The following is a 23,486-nucleotide window of genomic DNA, read 5'->3' as shown; positions in this document are numbered from 1 at the left end:
TTTTAAAAAATTTTCTTTAAAAACTGTGATTGAAAAAGGGGGTTTGACTCCCCCCAAACCCAAGGGTCCCTGGATGCCTCTAGGGGCGAAGCGGCTGCTAGTATAGTGTTCCATACCATAAAGTAGTAAGGTTTTTGTCTGAAGCTAAAGATTATAGAAATTTCGGGTCTGAACTGGTTTTACTTATCAGGAAAGCTTTATAAATATCTTTATATGGTTTTATGCTATTTTTCTGACATTCCCCACCCAACCTGGAGGTTAGGGGCGAAGCAACTAATAGATTATACAGTAAAAGCCTAAGATGATTAGTCCGATATGGTACATAATAGACGCATGGGAAAAATGATTAGTCCGAATGCGTCGGAAACGACGCAAAAAAAAAACTTCTTTGGTATGCCACAAATCAAAAAATCTAAAAATACAAATGTCTTACAATCCCTTAAGGAAGCTGTGTTTAAAATTTCAAGTGATTCTGACGACAGGGGGGAAGTTCGGCACTAATGGGTTAAGGAATAAATTTTATGTTCAACCCAAAGTATAATTAATAATTACTGGTTAAAATTATTAGTTGAAATGTATTCATGCATAAAGTTTGAAATAACAAATCAAGATAAAAGTACCCAAAGTTTTAATTTAACTAATGAGGTACCAGTGTAAAATACAGTCTAAGTAAGATCCCTCCAACCCTTATAAAACCACATAAATTATATCTTGATGTACAACCCAAAGTGTGATTAACAATATTACTTGATAAAATATTGGTATAAAAGTGTTGATGTGTAATTTTCCTTTAGGTATTTACGGTAATTTCAAACTCACATTTAGTTGGTTAACTTATGTTTAATTTGAACAGGTATTTACAGTGATTCAAACTAACATTCCGGAGAGAAGTGTTGTTGAGTTATAAATAACTAGTTAGGTTTTTACAGTGATTTCAAACTCACATTCCGGAGAGAAGTGTTGTTGAGTTAAAACTAACTAGTTGGTTTTTACAGTGATTTCAAACTCACATTCCTGAGAGAAGTGTTGTTGAGTTATAAATAACTAGTTGGTTAACTAATGTTTACACAGAAACTTTAGAACTTCTTCCATGGATTTATAATTACTTGGATATTACACTCGATTTTCATGTTCTTTAATAAAGTGAAGTCTGTAGCAGGCTAAAATAACGCTCTCCCCCATCCCCCTTATTTACCTCATCCCGTCCCCTCATACTGAATAAACGGCCCGATCAATAAAAGCAAGGGGAAATTGCAACCTAAATTGACGACAATTTTTCTCCTGTATTAACATTTCACGTATATTCTACATCCATTACTTCTTATACGAAGTTTGTTGTACATTGTACAAGGTTATTACTTTTTAAAAGATAATACCATAAATTTCATTTGAAAAGGTGATATCTGTAACTTTTATACATATTGGCACTTAAAACCTTGTAACTATTTTGTAGGTATAATGGGTTCTAAAATAATATCCCTATTTATATGTAAAAAAGTCATCAAGTATTCGGTTAGTCCACCAATTAAAAAAAATAAATGCTCTCTCTCTCTCTCTTCATTTCTATTAAATAGTGATTCCTATCACTTTTAGGCACAATGGTACTTTGTTAAAATGGCATTTCCTCCTTTTAAGTACTAGAGTATTATATCTTTAATAATTTCTTTAAAGACAAATGCCTTTGCAAAAAAGCAGTTGAACCACCATGAATTTAACATTTTTACAATTTTTCAGCTTCAAAATGTTAATTTTAGTTGTTTGATTTGTTAAGACTCTCAATATTGGATGTTGTCATTGTATGTAAACAGTGTATGCATAAATAGCAGAGATCTAAAGGGATAAGACAATGGCCGATAAATTGATGTACATCCCCAATGATGATACACAAAGTAACCCCTTCTTTAGATTGTAATAAATGGTTTAAATGTTTGAACACTCTTTACAAACAATCAAAATTGATTAAAAGTCCCTAAAGTTGTTAAAAAAACTAATAGTAAACAGTATTATAAAACTATGGGGACTAAAAGTGTGATAAACAGCTTAATGTCCCCTCCCTCTCTGATAAAAAGTAAGAAAATATATGTATAGGAGGATAATGTTTACATATGCAGATAGAAGATAAATATAAGAACTAAAGTATAATATATAAAAAAGAAAAAAAAACAGTAATTTTTTCGCCTATTTCCATAAAGTTGTGTCTTATAGTGTTTGCGTTTAGTCAAATGTGCTTATTAAGTCAAACTAATCTTAATTATTAATATTACATATATATTTGATCAAAGTTAAGAACAGTTTGACCTAATAAGCGCATTTGACTAAATGATAACACACATCTTTACGGAAAACAAGCAAAAAAATACCTTTTTTCTTAAATTGACATCTTTATTAAATTAAGTCAGCAAATTGTACCATTTGAAACTAAATAAACCGCCTAAATAAACAAGTTTTTAAGTAAGAAGGACAACTCATAATTGTAAAGTAGAATTGCTAATAAAGTTCTTAGAAATTATTAGAAATTCTCACAATCAATATAAGTATTAAGAAGGTACTTCTTCTCGAGTGCCAAGCGAGCAAAGAAACACCCTTCCATTTATATTGAAATAAATAGAAATGAGAGGGGTTTTTATTCATTCTATTGTCTAACCCCTGTTGGGTGTCTAAGCCCTGCAGGGTCAGAACATGCGGTGCCCTTTACCAAAAATAACCTAACCTAACCCAAAGAAAACATAAGAAAACTAACGTCTAACTTTATTTGGATCTATTTCAAAATAAGGGCGTGTGGGGTGGTTCTGTGCTCTGCTAGGCACTTAGTGCAATGATCTTATAAAAAATAGAATAATTATTTGAAAGAAAGTCGGGAAGACATATGTCCAGTATTTCAGTATGCAAGTTTAAAAGGTACAAGTAAGAGAGTATTAAGGTGTATTAAGTTGAGTGTTCAAACGTTTCAACGACTAATTCTAATCTAAAGAAGTTATTGTAAAACTTTGGGGACTAGTGTATTAAACAGCTCATTGTCTCCTCTCTCTTTCTCTCTCTGGACAAAGCTACGTACGGTTGGATGGCAGTTTGACTTGTGTTGCAACACAGAATAAAATATAATTACAAAGATTAATTGATTTCTCTATCTTTAATCAGAGATAAAGGGATTGGATAATGAACGATTGATTAAACTTAATCATAATTTTAATTACTTCATCAAATTTTGCCCTGAAAGTCAGAATACATTGTAAGTTAGATTGTCCTCTAACAATATTATGCTACCCATTACAGTAAAACACTAGAGGGGGGGAAGGGGTTAAATAACTTTATCTCCCCATCGCCACGACCTGGTGCCAATTGGGTCTTTGAAAATCACCTGTAATGAGGGAGTGATGTATCTATACAAAAGGTATATAAGGTTCGGGAAGAAGATTAGTTCATGTTTTCTATTTTCCTTGGGATAGTTATGCAAAAACCAAATTGATTTACTTCCCCCAATGATTATCAACAAAATTACCTCTTCTGACAAATCAAATAAATGGTTGAAATGTTTGGACGCTACTAGATTGGAACTAAACATTCAAAATTTTATAAAAGTACCCAAAGTATGTGACCCAATGAATAGCTATAAAACTTTAGTACTAGTGTAATTTACAGTCTAATGTCTCCTCCCTTCCTGCTATTTTTCTCTTTAATTTTTAAAGAATTTTTTTTTTGCTTATTCTATATTAGGTTAGGTTAAGTAAAGATAAGAACAGCCCTTTAGGGTTAGTACATTTAGGGGATAAGAAAATAAATATGAAGGAGGGGGTTGGGGGGTCAAAAGCACTAAATATGAAAAATAAACTCTTCTGTACATTTCTTAACAAAAAAATGTAACCTAGTGTTGCTGCGCTGTTTTTGGATACATAATTATCCTTTTTAGACATTAATCAATTTCTTAATTATTCTTATAATTACATTATATTTATATATATGGTGTTTTTCATCAATATAAAAAGAGTAACAAGTTAGATCAATCGGGGAGGGAGGGGACATTGGAAAGTTTTCTTATTAGTTGGTTTAACAACTTTGGGGACTTTTATTGAATTAAAGTTGGTTGGTTCATTAAGTTGACTGTCCAAACAATAAATCTACAATCGGGGTAGTTTTGTGTATCATCATTGGGTATGTACATATATTTATCGGCCATTGTCTTATCTATCTATCTATATTATCTATTTAGATGGAGCCAGGGGCTAATAATCCACCAAGCATTGATAGACTATGCAAGATTATCTATCTATCTATCTATATTATCTATTTAGATGGAGCCAGGGGCTAATAATCCACCAAGTATTGATAGACTATGCATGATTATCTATCTATCTATCTATATTATCTATTTAGGTGGAGTCAGGGGCTAATAATCCACCAAGTATTGATAGACTGTGCAAGATTATCTATCTATCTATATTATCTATTTAGGTGGAGTCAGGGGCTAATAATCCACCAAGCATTGATAGACTGTGCAAGATTATCTATCTATCTATATTATCTATTTAGGTGGAGTCAGGGGCTAATAATCCACCAAGTATTGATAGACTATGCAAGATTTTCTATCTATCTATATTATCTATTTAGGTGGAGTCAGGGGCTAATAATCCACCAAGTATTGATAGACTATGCAAGATTTTCTATCTATCTATATTATCTATTTGGATGGAGTCAGGGGCTAATAATCCACCAAGTATTGATAGACTGTGCAAGATTATCTATCTATCTATATTATTATCTATTTAGATGGAGCCAGGGGCTAATAATCCACCAAGCATTGATAGACTATGCAAGATTATCTATCTATCTATCTATATTATCTATTTAGGTGGAGCCAGGGGCTAATAATCCACCAAGCATTGATAGACTGTGCAAGGGCAGCCATTCTTCTACCTATGGCCAGGAAATTAAAGCATTATAATAAAGTTAAACAAATTATACAAAAGTACAAACAGTCAATTCATATTTTTTGAAACATTAAAAAAAAGGATTTTTTTATAAACATAGCTACTTCTAATTGTTTTAAAATAACCCTAAAAAACTTGAGGAACATACCCATTTTTGGTAAATTTTTATGTAACTGTACAAAGTGTCTAAAAAATCAGCCATCTCTTTTTTATGGGTTTTCTTTCCCACTTCTCCTCTCATCTCCCTCATTTTTATGATGTCACATGGCTGATTTTTTAGACACTTTGTTTAGTTACAATTTTTATAGTGCTTTTAATATTTTCCAGATCCATATTTAATTGTCAAGCCATATCAAAGTGTTCTCTAGTTGAAACTACTTTTCTATTATTAGTTACAGTTTCTACAGTAAGTATATACCTATTTTTAGTAGCGAAGCTACTCTATAATTTACTGTGTCTGTCCGTATGTCCGTAAGAAACGTTATGGGGGAAACGTGAATTTCTCAGCTCCTATAAAAGACAGACGGCTGAAACTTCTTGTCAACATTCTTATTTATATGGAGCATCATTTAGTATAACTCTTTGGCTAATACAACTTTTCTATTACTAGTTTCTAAATTATGTATATTCATTTTCTGTCCTATTAAATTCTGTCTGTCTATCTATCTATCTATATTTTCATGCCAGTCTTTATATTTATCTGTATATCTGTCTGTCCATCTATATACCAGTCATAACTCTTTTGTATGAAGGTATTAAATATTATTTAATCTCCATGTCCAATATGTATAGAAATGCAGTTTTTATAACTTTTTTCATAAGAAATATGATCTAAATACTGTATGTACTGTCTAATTTGGACCAGGGAAGGAGTAGACATTGGTCTGTTTATTACACACTAGTCCCCAAGGTTTTTTAAGAACATTTTCTTTTTAGTTTGAACTACTTTGGGAACTTTTATAGAATTTTGATTGGTTTGTACATCAAGTTGAGTGTCTCTGTACAAATATTTCAACCACTAATTGTAATTTACAGAAGTGGTAGTTTTTTTGTGTATCATAATTGCAAATGTACATTAGTTTATCAGCCGTTGTCTTATCCCTTTAGATCCCTGAATTTCAACTATAGACAATAAAATGCCGTTGTCTTATTATCTTACGCAGTCATTATACACTTTCCAGGAATGTAAAGGGATAAGACAATGGCAGATAAATTAAAGTACAACACCAATCATGATACACAAATTTATCCCTTTTGTAGATTACAATTAGTGAATGAAACGTTTGGACACCCAAATTAATAAAACAACAAATCAAAATTCATTTATAGAACCACCAAAGTTGTTGTGCCAACGAATAAGAAAGCGTTATTATTATAAAACTTTGGGAACTAGTGTAACACACAGCCCAATGTCCCCTCCCTCCCTGTTCACATCCACATACTATAATTGCAGTACTGCATATTTATGCTAATGTATATAACAGAAAAACTAGAAATAATGGAAAATTTAAAGAAGATTACCGCATCAAACGCGCTAAATAAGTCAAACTGTTCTTATTTTGACTAAATGTATACTATGGAATGGCGATAAATATGATCAGTTTGACTTAATAAGCACATTCGACTAACACTAAAACAAAACTTTACGGAGAACAGGAGTAAAAACTTCTCTTTTTGTCTTGGTAAACTCGAGGTGTAAACTTGTTTCATTGGAAGTAACAAGGAACCAGGATTACGACAAACAGTTCTAAGTGAAAAATTTCCCAATAAACAAATCATTCTTGTGTCTTAAAACTCAGCCATGTAACGTCAAAAAAATGAGGGATTATCCATCTCTTTTATAGGGGTTTTCTTTCCCACTTCTTCTCTCATCCCTTATTCTTATGACGTCACGTGGCTGATTTTTTTAGACACTTTGTAAAGCTTCCACAAAACGTGTTTAAACGCTTCTAAAATATCCAAAGTTCAGCAATTTCAAATTGAATTAATTTGCTGAATCACGACCCCTAGAAAGTGTCTAATTAAACAGAAAGTACATATGTAAAGAGGAGAAAAACAATAAAATTGGGTTGGAAGAATCGTAGTACCATGTCCATGCAAGTATGTTAAAGCACATATTGTATAATATTTAAGAAACATGCGTAATCCATATATATGAATACAGCATACGTGGATATTATGAAAGATTCTCGCATACTCCCATAAAGCTATTTTAATGATACCTCAATACCAATGACCATGAAGGTACGTATTGACCAATAATTGAGGACTATATTAGTAACCTAAATCGACAAAAAATTTGAACCAAATGAGTCAAAGTTTTAAATTTTTATTTTTTTCAGGTAAATCTACTCACAGTGATTCTAAACGACGCGCCAGTCGTACCAGAGGTATGTCATTTTAAATCTCATAAAGTGCGCAATTTAAAATTGCGACACGCTGTGCTTTTACTCTCAAAAAGATTTTTATTTTAAATTACAAAACTTTTGAAATGTGCTCTCATTTTTTTTTTTAAAGTACAAATCTTTGAATCCTTTATTTAATATTACACTTTTACAAACTTTGCTATACTCAAAAAATGCGCCCTTTAAAAATTACAACACATTTAAAGTACAATTATGTTACTAAATAAATATTCTAATGCTCGGTTTATCTCAATTTGATTTTTATTGGCTCACTGACACAATCTCAACCTTTTTTATATGTTTTTGTGTCATAAACAACTAGATTTGGATGATTTAAATTATTGTTGCTTAAAATTTTGTTCTTTTATCTTTATGTATCCTTTATTTGTAAACAAAATTGGGTATAGTCCCTTTTGTGACAACGCCTCATAAGTTGTGTTTTGTTGTATTTTAACAGTAGCTTTTAATAGGTTATTTTAGGTTAGGTTAGGTTAAATTGCAGGGTTGGAGCCTCCGCAGGGGATAGAAATGGTAGAAAGCTACTGTGTGTTTCGGTACATGGCTGACGTAGACGGCTGATGCCTGACCTATGGATACGTGCAGACGCACTAAACCTCACTACTTCCCGCATGAATCAAAACACAAGTGCAGTTACAAATACAAGTTTATTGTATGAAACGGTGGGCACTGAAACAAAAAATAACAAAATTAATAAAGATATATTAAATTGTTGTCAAAATAGAAAAAATTCTTATTGGCTTTACGTAGAAGAGGTTTTGTGATTTGCAATAGATTATTTTAAAAGCGAATAAAAAAATAAGCTTTTCTCTTCAAAATTAAATCAAAAACATAATACGAATTGATACTTTTTAGATAGAATCATTTTAAATTACTATAAAAATGTTCTGGTACAAAAATAAATCAATTACTTGGTCTATTTTAATGAAAATAAGAAAATTAATTTGCTTCCTTGAAAATATCACTCCATTCTAATTTTAGGGCTTAAAAAAGATCAAATATTTACCAAATCGTTGATCATGACAAGCAGGGAAGCACTCGAGGTATATTCAGCACGGAGAACACCACATTTCATTGCAAAACATAGTTTTTCATACACATAAGCTCCGCGCTTCTCACAGGAATAAAGCAATATGGCCACATGGCGTCTGTTTACGCTTGGTGCACATTCATTGTTTAGAATGCCGCACGCACATATGAAATTTAAATATTAGCGTCCTTCTAACAACCCTAATATGATAAGGAAAAGAAAGGATAAGGGTTCGAATCCACACGAGAAACATACTATTCAAATTCTAATTCACTGTGAAAATATGACGAAACACCCCTTAAGAGGCGTTGTCACAAAAGGGACTATACCCAAAAATTTTATTATATTATTGTTTCTATGTAACTTGTTGTATAAAATAAAAATAAAGTTAGTTATTTAGTCTTTTAAGGAGGAGGAAGCCCCGCTAACAAATAGTATAATTAGAGACAATCCTCAGTGCGTGGCTTTTGGACTTTTCATGATATGGTAAGAATCTGGGATTTTGGATGTAAAATATCCAGGGAGGGAGGGAACATTGGGCTGTATATCACACTAGTCCCCAAATTTTACAATAATAACGCTTTCTTATTTGTTGGCTTAACAACTTTGGGGACTTTTGTTGAATTTTGGGTAGTTGGTTCATTGAGTTAAAAATCCAAACATTTCAACCATTAATTGTATTCTACAGAAAGGTAATTTTGTGAACCATCATTGGAGATTACCATCAATTTATTCTCTATTGTCTTAAAATCCCTGGAAATATCCCTCAAAATCCCCTTCACACAGTTCACAGATTTGGTTTATATAAAATGACTAATTACAATATGGCATTGTATCTGTTTGTATTGAAATATCATAATATATAGGGTAGTAAGAGATTTTCTGTCTGAAGCTTAAGATTTTAGTAACCACAAAAATGATTCATTTTTACATTTTAGGGAAGCATCATATAGATTAGGAAGTGGTTTTAGCCTCTTTTATTTTACATTTTTGCTTTGGGTGGTTTTAGGCTATTTTTCTGCCCCTTTGTTACTTACCCCTTTAAATACAGAGCCCTAGTTTTTTAATAAAATAAAATCTTATCTGTTTTGTAGGAGGGCAACCCAACCCTTACAAGAGAAATAGCTTTTAATTAATTCCCCCACTCTTTTTACCTAAATATCTGCAAGGTGACTTCAAGAGGCCTAGTTGTTATCTATAGTTCCCTATAAATGAATTTATAATTACTTGGATCTTACACCAGATTTTCATGTTCTATTTCAAAGATATAATAAAGTGAACTCTGTAGAAGGCTAAAATAACAATCGCCCCGTTTCCCTTGTTTACCCCATCCCCTTCCCTCCTACTTAATAAACGGCCACACCAATAAATTTGAGGGGATATTGCAACCTAAATTGACAACAATTTTTCTCCTGTCAAATAATCCACGTATATTCCACATCCATTGCTATAAAAGAGTTTCCTTTCAAAAGCATATAAACAAATGTATTAGTAAGATAAATATAAACTATTTCTGCAATATGATCAAACTTTTATTGCTGAATTTTAGAAAACAGACAAACATAATTTAAGTTTTATGAGAAGATAAATAAATAATTTAAACTTCAATAATTGAATCCTTTATTTCAAGGTTTTCAAGTATAACTGTAAACCTTGGTCCGACTTTTCTCTCTGGGGCACTAGCAGCTAATTCAGAGGAGAATATTAAGGAGCCATCTTGTCCATTAGTTCAGGTGAATAAAATATCTCATATTCATTCAAACTGATTAATAACTGGTGGATTAGAACTAGTTCTCATCCATACGAAAAAATTATGTCTAGCATCATATTATATCTAGTTTTCTACAATATAAAAATGTACAATCAAAGGATTAAATCCAGTTTTTGAGCCCATGTCTTTGGCATCTCAGAAATAACTATTATCTAGTTGTGTGACATCTGCCATATTAATAAAATTTTAGGAGTCACAATGCTTTACATTTGTATTTTGTTTTATGCTTTTTTGAATTATATTTATGGTAATGTTAGCTATAAGTTTTTCACATTTGGGTATGAAAGGTAAATAATGTATTTTGTTTTATTGTCAAACTTACCAGACCTACAATCCAAAACCATCTAAACCATGAAATGTAAATCATATTTATTATCTTAAAATTTCAAATGAAGAGGTTGAAAATATATTCAAATACTACGTCAGTAAAATATTCCTTTGTTAAATGTTTTATCTTCCACCTTTCAACTTTTCTGGGAAAAATTTATTCCCATAATTTTCAGTGGTTTTATCTCTATTTTCATCAGAATTGCATCATATTTTATCTGGAATGTTAAAGCTTTTAGGCCATCATAGGATGCAGGGGTTAGGAAAAACTTTTGCAACCAATCAATTTTTAAAAACTTAAATTTGTGATATACTAATAATTATTTTTTCATAAAAAAAAGACAAAAATGTCTTAAAATAGCAAAGCAACATAATTTTGTTTAATTAAAAGTGTATAGTTTATGTTATGTTCATTTTTAGATGTCTACTACTGACAGACAACCAGTCAAATTGTCAGTAGAGACTTTGATCTGATAACTTACCCTTGTTATATATTTGTTGAGTTAATAAATAATCCTTATAATAAAGTAAAAGGTCTGTGTGTCTGTATGTTTGTGTTACCTAAGGATCTTGCTAACTGCTATAACAATATAGTTCTCCTTTGCAGGGTAGCTTTTCATAGGTTGATAACTATTTTGGGGGAGGGTACCACCACCCAACTCTCAAGGGCCTCTAGTAATAAATATAGCATTTCTGCACATTAAGATAAGACAAAAAGCAACAAGCTAGAATTAGAATGCAAAACAATTTCTAAAATTGCTCAATTTACCTCAATTTTATGCTGCATCATCTACTTGCTCTACAAAGTATGAATTTCAAATATTTACTTTGTCCAATTGAAACTGCAAGATTTCTATTTTTTTCAAAATCTAAAATAAATATGAAATAAAAAGATTCAAATTATTCTAGCTTAGCCCCAATTCTAAAAGTAAATCATGTAGTTACTTCAAAAATCCAATTTCTTCTTCTTAACAGGACAGTATAAGGGAAAATATTTCCAATTATAAAAATTGGATTCAAATTGTATGTAGTTTGGTTTGTTATATTCAAAAGTGCATTTTTATATAAAAAGAAGGGAATAACATTTTTTGTAGAATAAAAACAATTTATCATATGGACAGAAATCTGATATTTTTATTTTGTAGATTTATTTGCAAATATGTTATTTCATTGTTTAATTGACATAGTATAGGTTTTCAAAAATTTATATTTTCAAAGAAATTTAATAATTTTTTTTATTTTTAGGGTCCTAATCGGCACTACATTCTTAATGTGCTATGGATTCTAATAAATTTGTTATGTATGGTTCTTACAATATATCACCTTCATAAGTTGTATAGGTAAGTTTTAAGTCACAGTTTTTAACAGCGAAGCTTTTCTATAATTAGAATTAGTCCGTCAGTCCATAACGGTTAGCTCTTTTCATTATTTTTTTATTATCTTACTGTTGGTGCCTGAACTATCAATAGTAGATGACTTATTTTAATCATTATTTTGATAACTTATTCCCAATTTATCCCGACAAAACAAAATAATACGCTGATATTATTTCACACACTTTTTGAGTAATACCTAAAAAAAATTTTTTTTTTCAAATAAAGGCAACTTTATTAATTTACAACTAATTAATGAATGTACATCATTGAAGTAAAGAAAATATACTAATTCCTCCTTGTCTATTGGCAAATTTTAAATAATTTCAAAATATAATTAATACTTTTTTTTATTTTTTCAGAGACTTTACAAAGTCTAATGTGGAGACAGTTAGAATCGCAAGTTTACTTACTTCTATGATAAATATTCAAACAGACGTAAGTATTTTTTTTTAAAATTTCTGTCTTAGGTTCAGAGAAAGAGGGAACAGTGTGCTGTTTATTACACTACTTTGTTGGCTTAACAACTTTGGGGACTTGAATTTTGATTAGTTGGCTCGTTAGGTTGAGTGTTCTACCACTAATTTTATTCTACAGAAGGGATAATTTTGTGTATCAGCATTGTTGATGTAATTTGATTTATTGGCCTTTGGCTTACCACTTAGATCCCTAAGTTAGCTGCTTAGTTTACATGTTACTTTATTGCCTCTGACTACTAAGTCATATTTGCTGTGGAAATGAGGATTGTTTCTCACGGAGGAAGGGATCATTGAATTATAAATTACCCTGGTACCAAAAGCTTTATAACTAGGCTATCTTTTTCATGTAGATTGGTTAGTGCGAAACTAGAAGTATCACAATTTTTCAACCAATAAGCCTAATCTACAAAAGTGGCAATTTTGTAGATTACCTTTAGAATTTATCAATCTATCGTTCATAGTCTTACACTTAAGATCCCTAGATGATCCTGATATGAAAGTTTGAACTAGATAAACTTCACTTCAATCTTTTATTTAAGAATTCATAGTTACAGTGAAAAGTAGTCCTTTATGGCATCATATTATAGACAGTTTTACGCGGATATGAAAAATTATAAGATTAATATTAATTTGAGCCAAAAAACAGGCATTAATCCTATATTTTATTTTATTTTTGTGATACAACATATATTTATACAGTATGTATCAGTACCGGTTTTAATTCAGCAGTAATTAATCGAAATCTATTAATTAACAGCCCTTTTATCCTAAGGTAAAATGTGACACATCAACATTTAGGGAGGATTCAATTTCGTCCATTGTCGCTAAAATTCTTTGAATTCATTCATAGATTTTAACATAAATTTTTTCTCAGAAATCGACTCTATAAAACAAATATAAAGTAGTTTGGAGAATTTTTAAAACCTTTGTTTTTCTTTTATCCTCTTAAGTAGAGAAGCTACTCTACATCTGTATACCCGCGACCGTGGCTCAACACGCAGCGCATCCGCTCGTCGTCGGGAAGATGATAGGTTCGAATCTCGGTCCGACACCGCGCCATACTAAAGACGTTAAAAATGGTTCCCAATGCTACTATGTCAGATGCGCGACGTAAATAGTTAGAGTGGGGGGAATGCTTTGGCCCAAAACAGGCGCAACTCGCTACCATGCACAGTTGGGACTTCTCAGACAAAGGTCGTGCATCTCAGAGAGTTGGTTGTCTGGTGGTTGAATAGACGCTTTACAACGCAATCATAAGTATTGCATGTATGTTTCAAGGTGCGTGGAGGTCTAGCACCCGAAGCGACACCTAGCCCCTAGAGAGTCTTAACTCTACATCTGTAGTTTTTAAGGGGGAAACTTTATTTTCTCGGCTCCTATTTAAGATAAACTGCTGTACATTTTTATTAAACATCTCTATGGTAGCGTTTTTGCCGCTTTTGACGTCTAAAGCCTAATTTATATTTTGTGTTTTGGGTTAGATTTTTAAAATATTTGTTGGTTTCAAAAAAAAATTTCTGTCGTTATATTTTTGTGCCTAAAGATGAAAGGGTAATTGACTTTTTTATTTGTTTTCTAAAATCTTCTGTATTAGTATCGAAATTAAATTTCCAAACCTTATAAGAAATTTTTTAATTTTCATATTTCTTTGATATATTTGTGTGTGAAATATTATAAAAACAAGCATGACACCATCCATAAAAGCGAAGCTCTGAAATGGAAGGATAAACGAACATTAACACTAATAGATTGTCAGAACTGAATTAGCAGAATATTAATGCAAACAATATTGTAAGAAAATTTGTTGCAAAACTGCATAAATAGATGATACTGTTTAAGGACATACTTACATTTTTGGGACTTGTTGATGGAGATGTTTTGCCTAAAACATTTTACCTTGCTGTAATAGGAATCAGTTTTCAAAAAATCAGAAGAATCGGATTTTTGTAACATACAAAAATTTGTTGTCAAAAAAGTTAAAAAGTTGACATGTTCTAAATGGACGTACGGACATTCTGGTATTGATTATAGAGTTGCTATGCTTTCTAAATTGTACCTAATTACTACAGGAATCATCATGCAAAGTTTGGAATCGATAGGACAATTATAACCTATTTAAATTAACGAAAAGAGCTAACTCTCTGTGACGGACGGACGGACCCTAATTATAGAAAAGCTTCGCTTTTAAAAATAAACTTCTTTTGTGATATAGTCAAATATTTTTGTGTTTCGCTATTTATGGATTATGTCATCCTTGTTATAGGATGGATTATTTTCCAAAGAAAGAGGGGGTCCAATGTCTTTTTATTATACTAGTCCCCAAAGTTTCATAATAACGTTTTCTTATTCGTTGTGGACTTCAGTGAATTTTCGTTGATTAGTTTAAATAAGATTAAATGTACCACTTATTATAATCTACAGAAGGGGTAATTTTATGCATCATTATTAAGGATGTACATCAGTTTAACGGCCATTGTCTTATCCCTTTAGATTATTTTCCCAGCTTTGAAAGTTTCACGAGAATGCATAATTACTTAAATTTATTTCTTGAAAAATATTTGTTCAGATTATGTAAATTTCAAATTCACCTCAAATTATATAAGTGTTAATTAACATTAGGTAATATATTGAGATTAAATTATAGGCGTGTTTGTTTAGTTCATTCATTACTACAATGAAAAATTTATCAACTTGCAAAATCAAAACTAGGTGTAATGAAGCTGCTTTGAGAGGTTTGATGAAGGGAGGGAGGAGACTTTGGGGTGTTTATTACACTAGTCCCTAAAGTTTTATAGTCACGTCTTCTTATTCGTTTGCTTAACAACCTTGTGGACTTATGAATTTTAATTGCTTTTGTTCATTCAGTTGAATGTCCAAACATTTTAACCACTAATTGTTATCTAAAAAATTGGGTAATTTAAGTTATCGTCATAGGGATATACATAAATTTATCGGTCATTGTCTTATCCCTTTAGTTCCCTGGTTTAATGTTAAAGCTCAAAAACTTTGATTTTAATTTTTACGATTCAATTTGTCTTATTTCTAAAAAATAATACCATTCTTGTTAAATCCTAAATAAACATACAATTCTTGATTGTATTATTCTTTATTATTTTTCCTAAAGAAATGATAATTTGAAAGGAAAATTTTAATTCAAGAAAATCTGGGCTAAACAAACAATAATCAAAATTTTGCTGATTAACCTGAATTTTAATCCACTATCTCTCCTAAAAAATATTTCTATAGTACAAATAATAAATGTTATAGACATCTACCCAGTGGGGACCTTTTTCGTCTGCTAGCAAATTGCTTTCTGCTCTTTTATTTGTAGCGACTTGGCTGTGTTTACAGTTCCAACGCTGTTGGCTGATATTTAAAGATACAATTGAAAGTCGGCCTAGAGTCCCCACCCGGTTGTTAGAGTTACATATAACTCGTGCCCCTTCTATTATATTATTTAATGTGCAAATAACCATGGTAAATGGAATGTAAGATGATCTTATTGAAAATATCGAAATTACATTGAAATATTTTTTTACAAGTTTTTAATTTTTTCATTGGCGATTTATCTTGGGAGTGTGCTGGTACCCTCCCCCCAAATAGTTATACAACTTCCCAGTACCTACAATCAACACTTTAAAGGAGAACCATATTGGTTCAGCAGTTAAGCAAAATCCTTCATTACAGACAGATACAGACTCTATTACTTTCATATAAGAATTGCCTTAAAACCTTTAAAAATTATATAATTCGTAAATGTACTATCCATTTAAAATAACGTTAAGTATTTCTAACATATTAATAGAAAACAAGTACAATTCTATTCCAAGAATATTTAAGAACTAATAAATTTACAAATATGAGATAAAATAAGAAGAGATAAGTTTACAGAAATAAGGACAATCATGTTTATAAGATGCAAGACTATTTTATAGACTTATGGAGCGAAAGAAAAGTTAATTGTATTCAAATAAGGATGATAACATTTCAGATTGTAAGACAAACGAACATTACTAAATGTAGTGTACATTTATTTAATATTCAACATTATTTAAATATGTAGCTATCTAAAAATAACTTACATACAGGAGTTTTAATATGGGCATACTTACATTTTAAGTCTTGATCGCCTATAACATTGGACCCAATCATTCTAGGAATCAATAATCTCGAAAGTGACCTACATTGATGACCTGTTAAATATAGATTTTCTACGGAACATGATAATGCAAAGTACAATAAAGATTATTATCATGAAAATCTATTTGTACGCTAATAATTATTTCTTTGTAGTAAAGAAAATTCCCAGAAAATGGTCTTATCATATTAACTTCTTTTACAATGATATGCAGGGATATTAGGGGATAAGACAATAGAGGATAAATTGATGTATTTCCCCAATTACGATCAATAAAATCACCCTTTCATTAGAATAAGACTAGTGGCGCAAAAGTTTGAATACTGAATGTTTGTTTAACCTATTAAAGATTTGATAAAGTATCCAAAGTTTTTAGACCAACCAATGAAAGATTGTGTTTCGAAAATGTAGGTACCAGTGTAATTTACGGTCCAATGTCTCCTTCCACCCTAACATATGTTTATAATGTTTATGGACATACTTATATTCTTAGGACTTGATTATATAGTTGCTTCGCTTATAATATTGTTCTTTGTTGTCCCAGGAATTAATATATAAAAAATCAAATAAAACGGATAATTAGATCACATAAAAATGTGTTGTTAAAAAAGTAGAAAAATTAACATGTTTAAAATAGACGTACGGACACTCTAAATCGTACCTAACTACTACAGGAATCATCATGCAAAGTTTTAAATCTATATGACAATTCTAACATGCCTAAATTAACGAAAAAAAGCTATCCGTTATGGACGGACGTATGGACGGACCGACCCTAATTATAGAAAAGCTTCCCTTTTAAAAATACTCAAGGAAAGGTCAATAGATAATATATAAATCCCCCTCCCACTAATTTTAATGTGTAAATTTATGCTGGGATCTAAAGGGATAAGACAATAACCGATAAATTTGTATACTTTCCCAATGATAATACACAAAGATACTCCTTCTGTAGATTACAATGACACTTTATGAAGCAACCAATCAAAATTTATCAAAAGTCCCCAAAAATGTTCAGTCAACAAATAAGAAAACGTTATTAGAAAACTTTGGGTATTAGTGTCATAAACAACTCAATGTACCATCCCTTGCTGAAATCTATGTCTTTAAAATATCTGGTAAATCAGTACATTCAATATTTTTTTACAACCTTATCTTAATTTTCTTACAACTTTTATCTTATTCAATCGAAACCGATAAATATCTGGTGGATTAGAACCGGTTCGCATTCATATGAAAACATATATGTCTAGCATCGTATTATATTCAGTTTCCTACGAAAATAAAAATATACAATCATAAAATTATAACCAGGTTTTTTAGCCCGTGCCTTCGGCATTTCGGGGCTAAAAAAGCTGGTTTTAATCTTATAATTGTACATTTAATATCCGCGGAAAGCTGTTTATAATATCTTTTTTTATTTCTTTATGCATGACTTGATATGATATGATATGAAAAGTCTAGAAAGTTTAGTTAGGGTGCATTGTATGGATAATAATCAAATATTTTCATATACAACTACAGTAAAAATTAGATTAAGATTTATTATTCTTTTGTGTACATAAAAAATAATAAATGAATTAAATAGATATTATATACAATTATATATACCGTTAAATTTTATTGATATCGTTATCTTATATGAAAATTTTCTTCCCAAATGGCAGTTTCCTAAATGGAAGGAAGTATGCAGTAATGTGTATTCACACATTGTTTTCATACAGGACATATAAGAAAGACAAAAATAGAAAAAATAATGATTAAGCGATGGATAAAATAATGCAGAAGGAATGATAATAGGAAGGATTACATTCATAAATATTCATTCGACTTTTGTCTAAAAGTCCTAATGAGCTTGGCCTGTTTTGGGTCAAGTCATTGTCCCCAGTCTAACAAATAATCTCGCACATTTTAACATCTTTTTGACGGGGCTTTAGGCCGAGATTTGAACTCATCTCCTACTCGATAATGATCTGATCAAAAAAAAAATAATAATCCTATTACAAAAAGTATGAAGTTTTTTTGTGTGTAGCTAAAGATTTTGGAAATTGCTGCTTCGAACATGTTGTACTCGTCAGAGAGGCTTTTTAAATGTCTTGGTATGGTTTTAGGCTATTTTCCTGTCATATCTCCCCCTCCTCTAGAGCCTAGAGGCGAAGCCACTATAATTTATTGTTAATTAATTACTGGGGACTTTTTTGTCAGATACTGTGTTGTATGGAAATGACAAATACTAAATTATGTATTTATTTAGAAGTGTTTGTGTTGATGACAGTCCCAATTATAGCATTAGTTTTATATTAACAAGGACAAACATGTTTATGGCTAGAACAGTAGTGTGTGGCTATTCTATAATTCAATTTGTCTGGTTATCTTTCCGTCTATATGAAATATTTTTTTTCGATACTTTTTTTTCTGGTCTGCAATCTAGGAAAGACAGCTTGCATTTTTTGTGAAGATTTCCTGTACCAATGAATATTCAGTATATAATTTATTTAGTCAGTCGGTCTGTAGGTTATGCTACAAGTAATATATAATGATCTATTTTATAAAGGTTTCGTGATTTTACAGTGAAAAAAAAAGGGTGAAAGCAGCTTATAGTTCCCAATAAAATATGACGTCATACAATACATATGATTATTGGTAGGCCAGTATACATTATAATTGACCAATGGTAAATGTATACTGGCCTATCATTGGTTGTTTGACGTCATTACTTAAAAGGCACTATAAGCTGCTTCGAAGTTGTGTGTTTTTGTGTTTTCAAATGCGCTTAAGTCCAACTGCAACCATTTCCTATATAATTAGGAAAATTAGGAACAGTTTGACTTAATAAGCGCATTTGACTTAACGCTAATACACAACTTAACGGAAAATACGCAAGAATTAACACCTCTGTGTTTATATATTGCAGTGTATTATAGACAGCTTGCCGCGGATATTAAAATGGCAATCTTTGTATTTTTAGACCGGATTACCTCCAATGAGAATGAAGACATATCTGGAGAGAATGGAGAAGGAGGGGGTAGCTAGAGTTAAGGTAGATATACAATATACATTTTATGTCTTGCTATCTTTTCTATCTATCTGTTTATCTATCTGTGTATCTATATAGGGAAGAGGCATCTAGAGTTAAGTTAGATATCCATTATTTTTCTTGCTATCTTATTATCTGTCTAATTTTCTATCAGTGTATCTATCAATAAAGAATATAGAAAGAGGGGGTAGCTAGAGTTAAGGTAGATATACATTTTATGTCTTGTTATCTTTTCTATCTATCTGTGTATCTATATATGGAAGAGGTATCTAGAGTATAAGGTAGATATACATTATAGTTCTTGCTATCTTTTCTATCTATCTATTCATCTATTTGTGTATCTATATAGGAAAGATGTAGTTAGATATCCATTATTTTTCTTGCTATCTTATTATCTGTCTAACTATCTATCTGTGTATCTAATGATAAAGAGTAGAGGAGGTAGCTAGAGTTAAGGTAGATATATGTACATTTTATGCCTTGCTATTTTTTCTATCTATATAAAGAAGAGGTAGCTAGAGTTCAGGTAGATATACATTATATGTCTAATTATCTTTTCTATCTATCTATTTATCTATCTGTGTTAAGTTAGATGTCCATTATTTTTCTTGCTATCTTATTATATGTCTAATTTTCTATCTATATCTATCAATAAAGAATATAGAAAGAGGGGGTAGCTAGAGTTAAGGTAGATATACATTTTACGTCTTGCTATCTTATCTATCTGTGTATCTAACAATAAAGGGTAGACAAGGTAGCTAGAGATAAGGTAGATATCTATCATATGTCTTGCTATCTTTTCAATCTGTCTAATTATCTATCTTTTAACATAGAATTAAAGTGTTTTTATTTAAGAATATATATACAGAAACATAAAGAGTTAGTAATCTATCTTTCTATCTATTATGTCTTGTTACCTATCTATTTTTCTATCTGTAGAAACGTAAATAATAGAAATATCTATATTATACTATATTTTTACAAGGATCCAAAGAGATGAGACATTGGCCGATAAATTGATGTACATCTCCATTGATTATACACAAAGTTACGACCTATGTAGGTTACAATTAATAATATTAAAATTCCTAAAGTCCCAAAGTTGTTAAGCAACGAATAAGAAAACTATATTATAAAACTTTGGGGACTAGTAAAATAAACATCCCAATGTTCTCTCCCTAACCTGATATAGTTATCTACCTATCCATTGAAGTTACATAATTCCCAGGTATTGTACTACTTGTATTTCTACAGAATCTAAATTGAAATTCAAGAGCTGTATAATCTTCACAAGAGAATTTTTAACTAGAGTTTTATTACTTTAGGGACATTACAAATTAAAGAATCTAATGATGGGGTCCCAAAGAGATATTGGAAAATAGGCTGTTTATAGCTCTATTCCCCAAAGTTTCATAATAGCATTTTCTTGTTCGTTGGCTAAACAACTTTAGTCAATTTTGATTGGGCGATTCATTAAGTTGAGTGTTCAAACGTTTCAACCACTAATTTTATTGTTCAAAAGTTATAATATTGTGTATCATCATTGAGAATGTACATCAATTTATCGGCCATTGTCTTATTCCATTAGATCACTGGTTAAGTTATGTCTGTGTTTCGAATGCCTTTAGTTTTGAACACACATTTCCACATTTGCATGTATGGGGAGTCAGCCATGTGACGTCATAAAAATGAGGAAGATGAGAGCAGAAGTTGGAAAGATACCCCATAAAAAAGATAATCCCTCATTTTTATGACGTCACGTGGGTGATTTTGAGGGACTTTCTCCCCGTACTCTATGCATGTAAAGTCTATTATTTGAAGAATGAAACACTAGAAACATGGTTTGTACAGAAAGAGATACAGGGATGGGACAATGGACATTTCTTTTATTTTAAAAGTATACGAAATCATATTGACAGAGAGATTGACAGAGAAAGGAACCTAATAATAGTGTCGGACTGATTATGACAAAAATTAGCCAATGAGAGGACATTATTGACCAATGATAAAATTTATAGTGGCCTCTCATTGGCAAATTTTTTTTTACGTAATAATCAGTCCGACACTATTACTAGGTTCGACTGAGAGAGACAGAGACAGATAGACAGAGAGAGAGAGAGAGAGTCATAAGTCTTAAGGGGGTTTATATCTTTTTAGGGGGAGGGTACCATCAGTCACCCTCCCAAAATAAATCGCGCCTAGAAAAAATTGCCCCCCTCTCACAAAAAAAAATAAAACTTTAAAAAAATGGGGTTAAAATTTTTTTTATATTTTTTTTATCTAAAGAAGCTGTCTTAACTTTATTGCTTTTTATTTAGAATAGCTAGCCGGTTCTTTTAGTAAGTAGTAGATGTAAAATGGCCCATAGAATTAAAATATGCAATCAGTTTTTTTGTAGAACTCTTATTTTTGAAGTAATTTAAGTTTTTTTAAAAATAATTAAGTCGGTTTTAAGGTACTAAAACGCAACAAAATAAAAGAAGAAAATTGCCAGTATGAACAAAAATAGTAAGATAGTAATTGCCCCAAGAGGTTTGATCAACCTATTTTTGTGTTATTTAAATTTAAAAAGAAAAAAAATATTTTTTTTTGGGGGGGGTGGGTATTTTTCATTTTTTGGGGGGGTTGAGTGTTTCCCACCCCCCAAGGAAATAGCTTAAAACCATCACAGAACCAGTAGGTAGAGCCCCAACGGTTCAGTGGTTATTGAGATCCTAAGCTACAGACAGACATCGTACTACTTTGTATTTTAGATGGATAAACAGATAGATAGATTAGATTATTAGATATAGTCCTTATAGAATGAATTATTCGTGAAACATCATGTTTCATGCATTAAAACAATCTTCTGTTGCAATTATCTTTTAATACTGACAATATTATAAGCATTCACAAATTACAAATTTTTTCAATAAAATTTAGAGGATTTTTTGAAATATTGAAATTATAAATAAAATATCTTTCTAAACTAACTTGAGACGGCAGTATTAAGTAGCATTAGCAGCCATGTGTAATTAATTTTATCACCCCCTAGTGAGTTTTGGGATGTTAAATAATTTCAAAATTATTCTATTTAAAGCAACAGAAAACTTGAATTACATACAGACAAACAAACATGCATACTTACATAAGACAGTTAGGTCGAGGGTGAGGAGCTGAGCTTGAATGAACAGACTTATATCATTTCATGTTTACATACTATTAAATACAAAGGAATTTTAAACTTTTTCAATTCAAAATTTTTGTCTGCTATTTTTTTTTTGTACGGCTGGCCTCATTTTATTTTGATTTAATTAGCAAAATTATTTTAAATAACATTAATTTCAAGTTTTCCTTAAAATAACAATTAAATTTGTCAAGCAGACCTTTTGCTACAGATAATACTAATTCATAATTAAAAGATGGGGATATTAAACTACAAACAACCTAGGCCCAACCCTAACAACGTATCTGCCCAATTATTTATCCGAACCAACCCTAATTTGGATTTTAGATTTTTGCCATAATCATGTGTGCATATCCGATATTTTGAGCCTTCTGTTACTAGTGACACTTACCGGATATCCGGTATATTAAAAATTTATATTTATTTTCAGATTTTTACCATAATCACATGCTCATATCTGATATTCTGAGGCCCACTGTTCCTGGTGACACTTACCAGATATCCGGTATTTTAAATCATCCGGATATCCGGTATCCGGCCAAATATGTATTAGACCCAACCCTAATTTTGTTTTTAGATTTTTACCATAATCGCGTGTTCATATCTGATATTCCAGGGCCCACAGTTCCTGGTGACACTTACCAGATATCCGGTATTTGAAATCAGCCAGATATTCGGTATAGGCCTAAATAAGTATTCGGCCTTACCCTGAATTCATTTTTAGAGTTTTACCATAAACACGTGTGCATATCTGATATTCTGGGGCCGACTATTCCTGGTGACACTTACCAGATATCCGGTATTTGAAATTATCCGG

At 31.0% G+C, this 23,486-nt stretch overlaps 1 protein-coding gene across 1 annotated transcript in view; it reads left to right on the top strand.

The window, feature by feature from the left end:
* Nucleotides 1–23,486, top strand: part of LOC145304534 (histamine H2 receptor-like) — a 64,713-nt gene that overhangs the window by 21,585 nt on the left and 19,642 nt on the right. Inside the window, exons 4-11 of the mRNA XM_080146439.1 lie at nucleotides 4,847–4,921; nucleotides 5,253–5,331; nucleotides 7,268–7,315; nucleotides 8,788–8,864; nucleotides 10,009–10,111; nucleotides 11,722–11,816; nucleotides 12,212–12,287; nucleotides 19,435–19,506. Coding sequence (XP_080002565.1) covers nucleotides 4,847–4,921; nucleotides 5,253–5,331; nucleotides 7,268–7,315; nucleotides 8,788–8,864; nucleotides 10,009–10,111; nucleotides 11,722–11,816; nucleotides 12,212–12,287; nucleotides 19,435–19,506 — 625 coding nt within the window. The remainder of the gene's footprint in view (nucleotides 1–4,846; nucleotides 4,922–5,252; nucleotides 5,332–7,267; nucleotides 7,316–8,787; nucleotides 8,865–10,008; nucleotides 10,112–11,721; nucleotides 11,817–12,211; nucleotides 12,288–19,434; nucleotides 19,507–23,486) is intronic.

The sequence above is a fragment of the Acartia tonsa genome, chromosome 13, assembly GCF_053477335.1.
Source record: "Acartia tonsa isolate MP-2025a chromosome 13, ASM5347733v1, whole genome shotgun sequence".
NCBI classification, from domain to species: domain Eukaryota; kingdom Metazoa; phylum Arthropoda; class Copepoda; order Calanoida; family Acartiidae; genus Acartia; species Acartia tonsa.
This window is presented reverse-complemented; position numbering and strand designations above follow the sequence as displayed.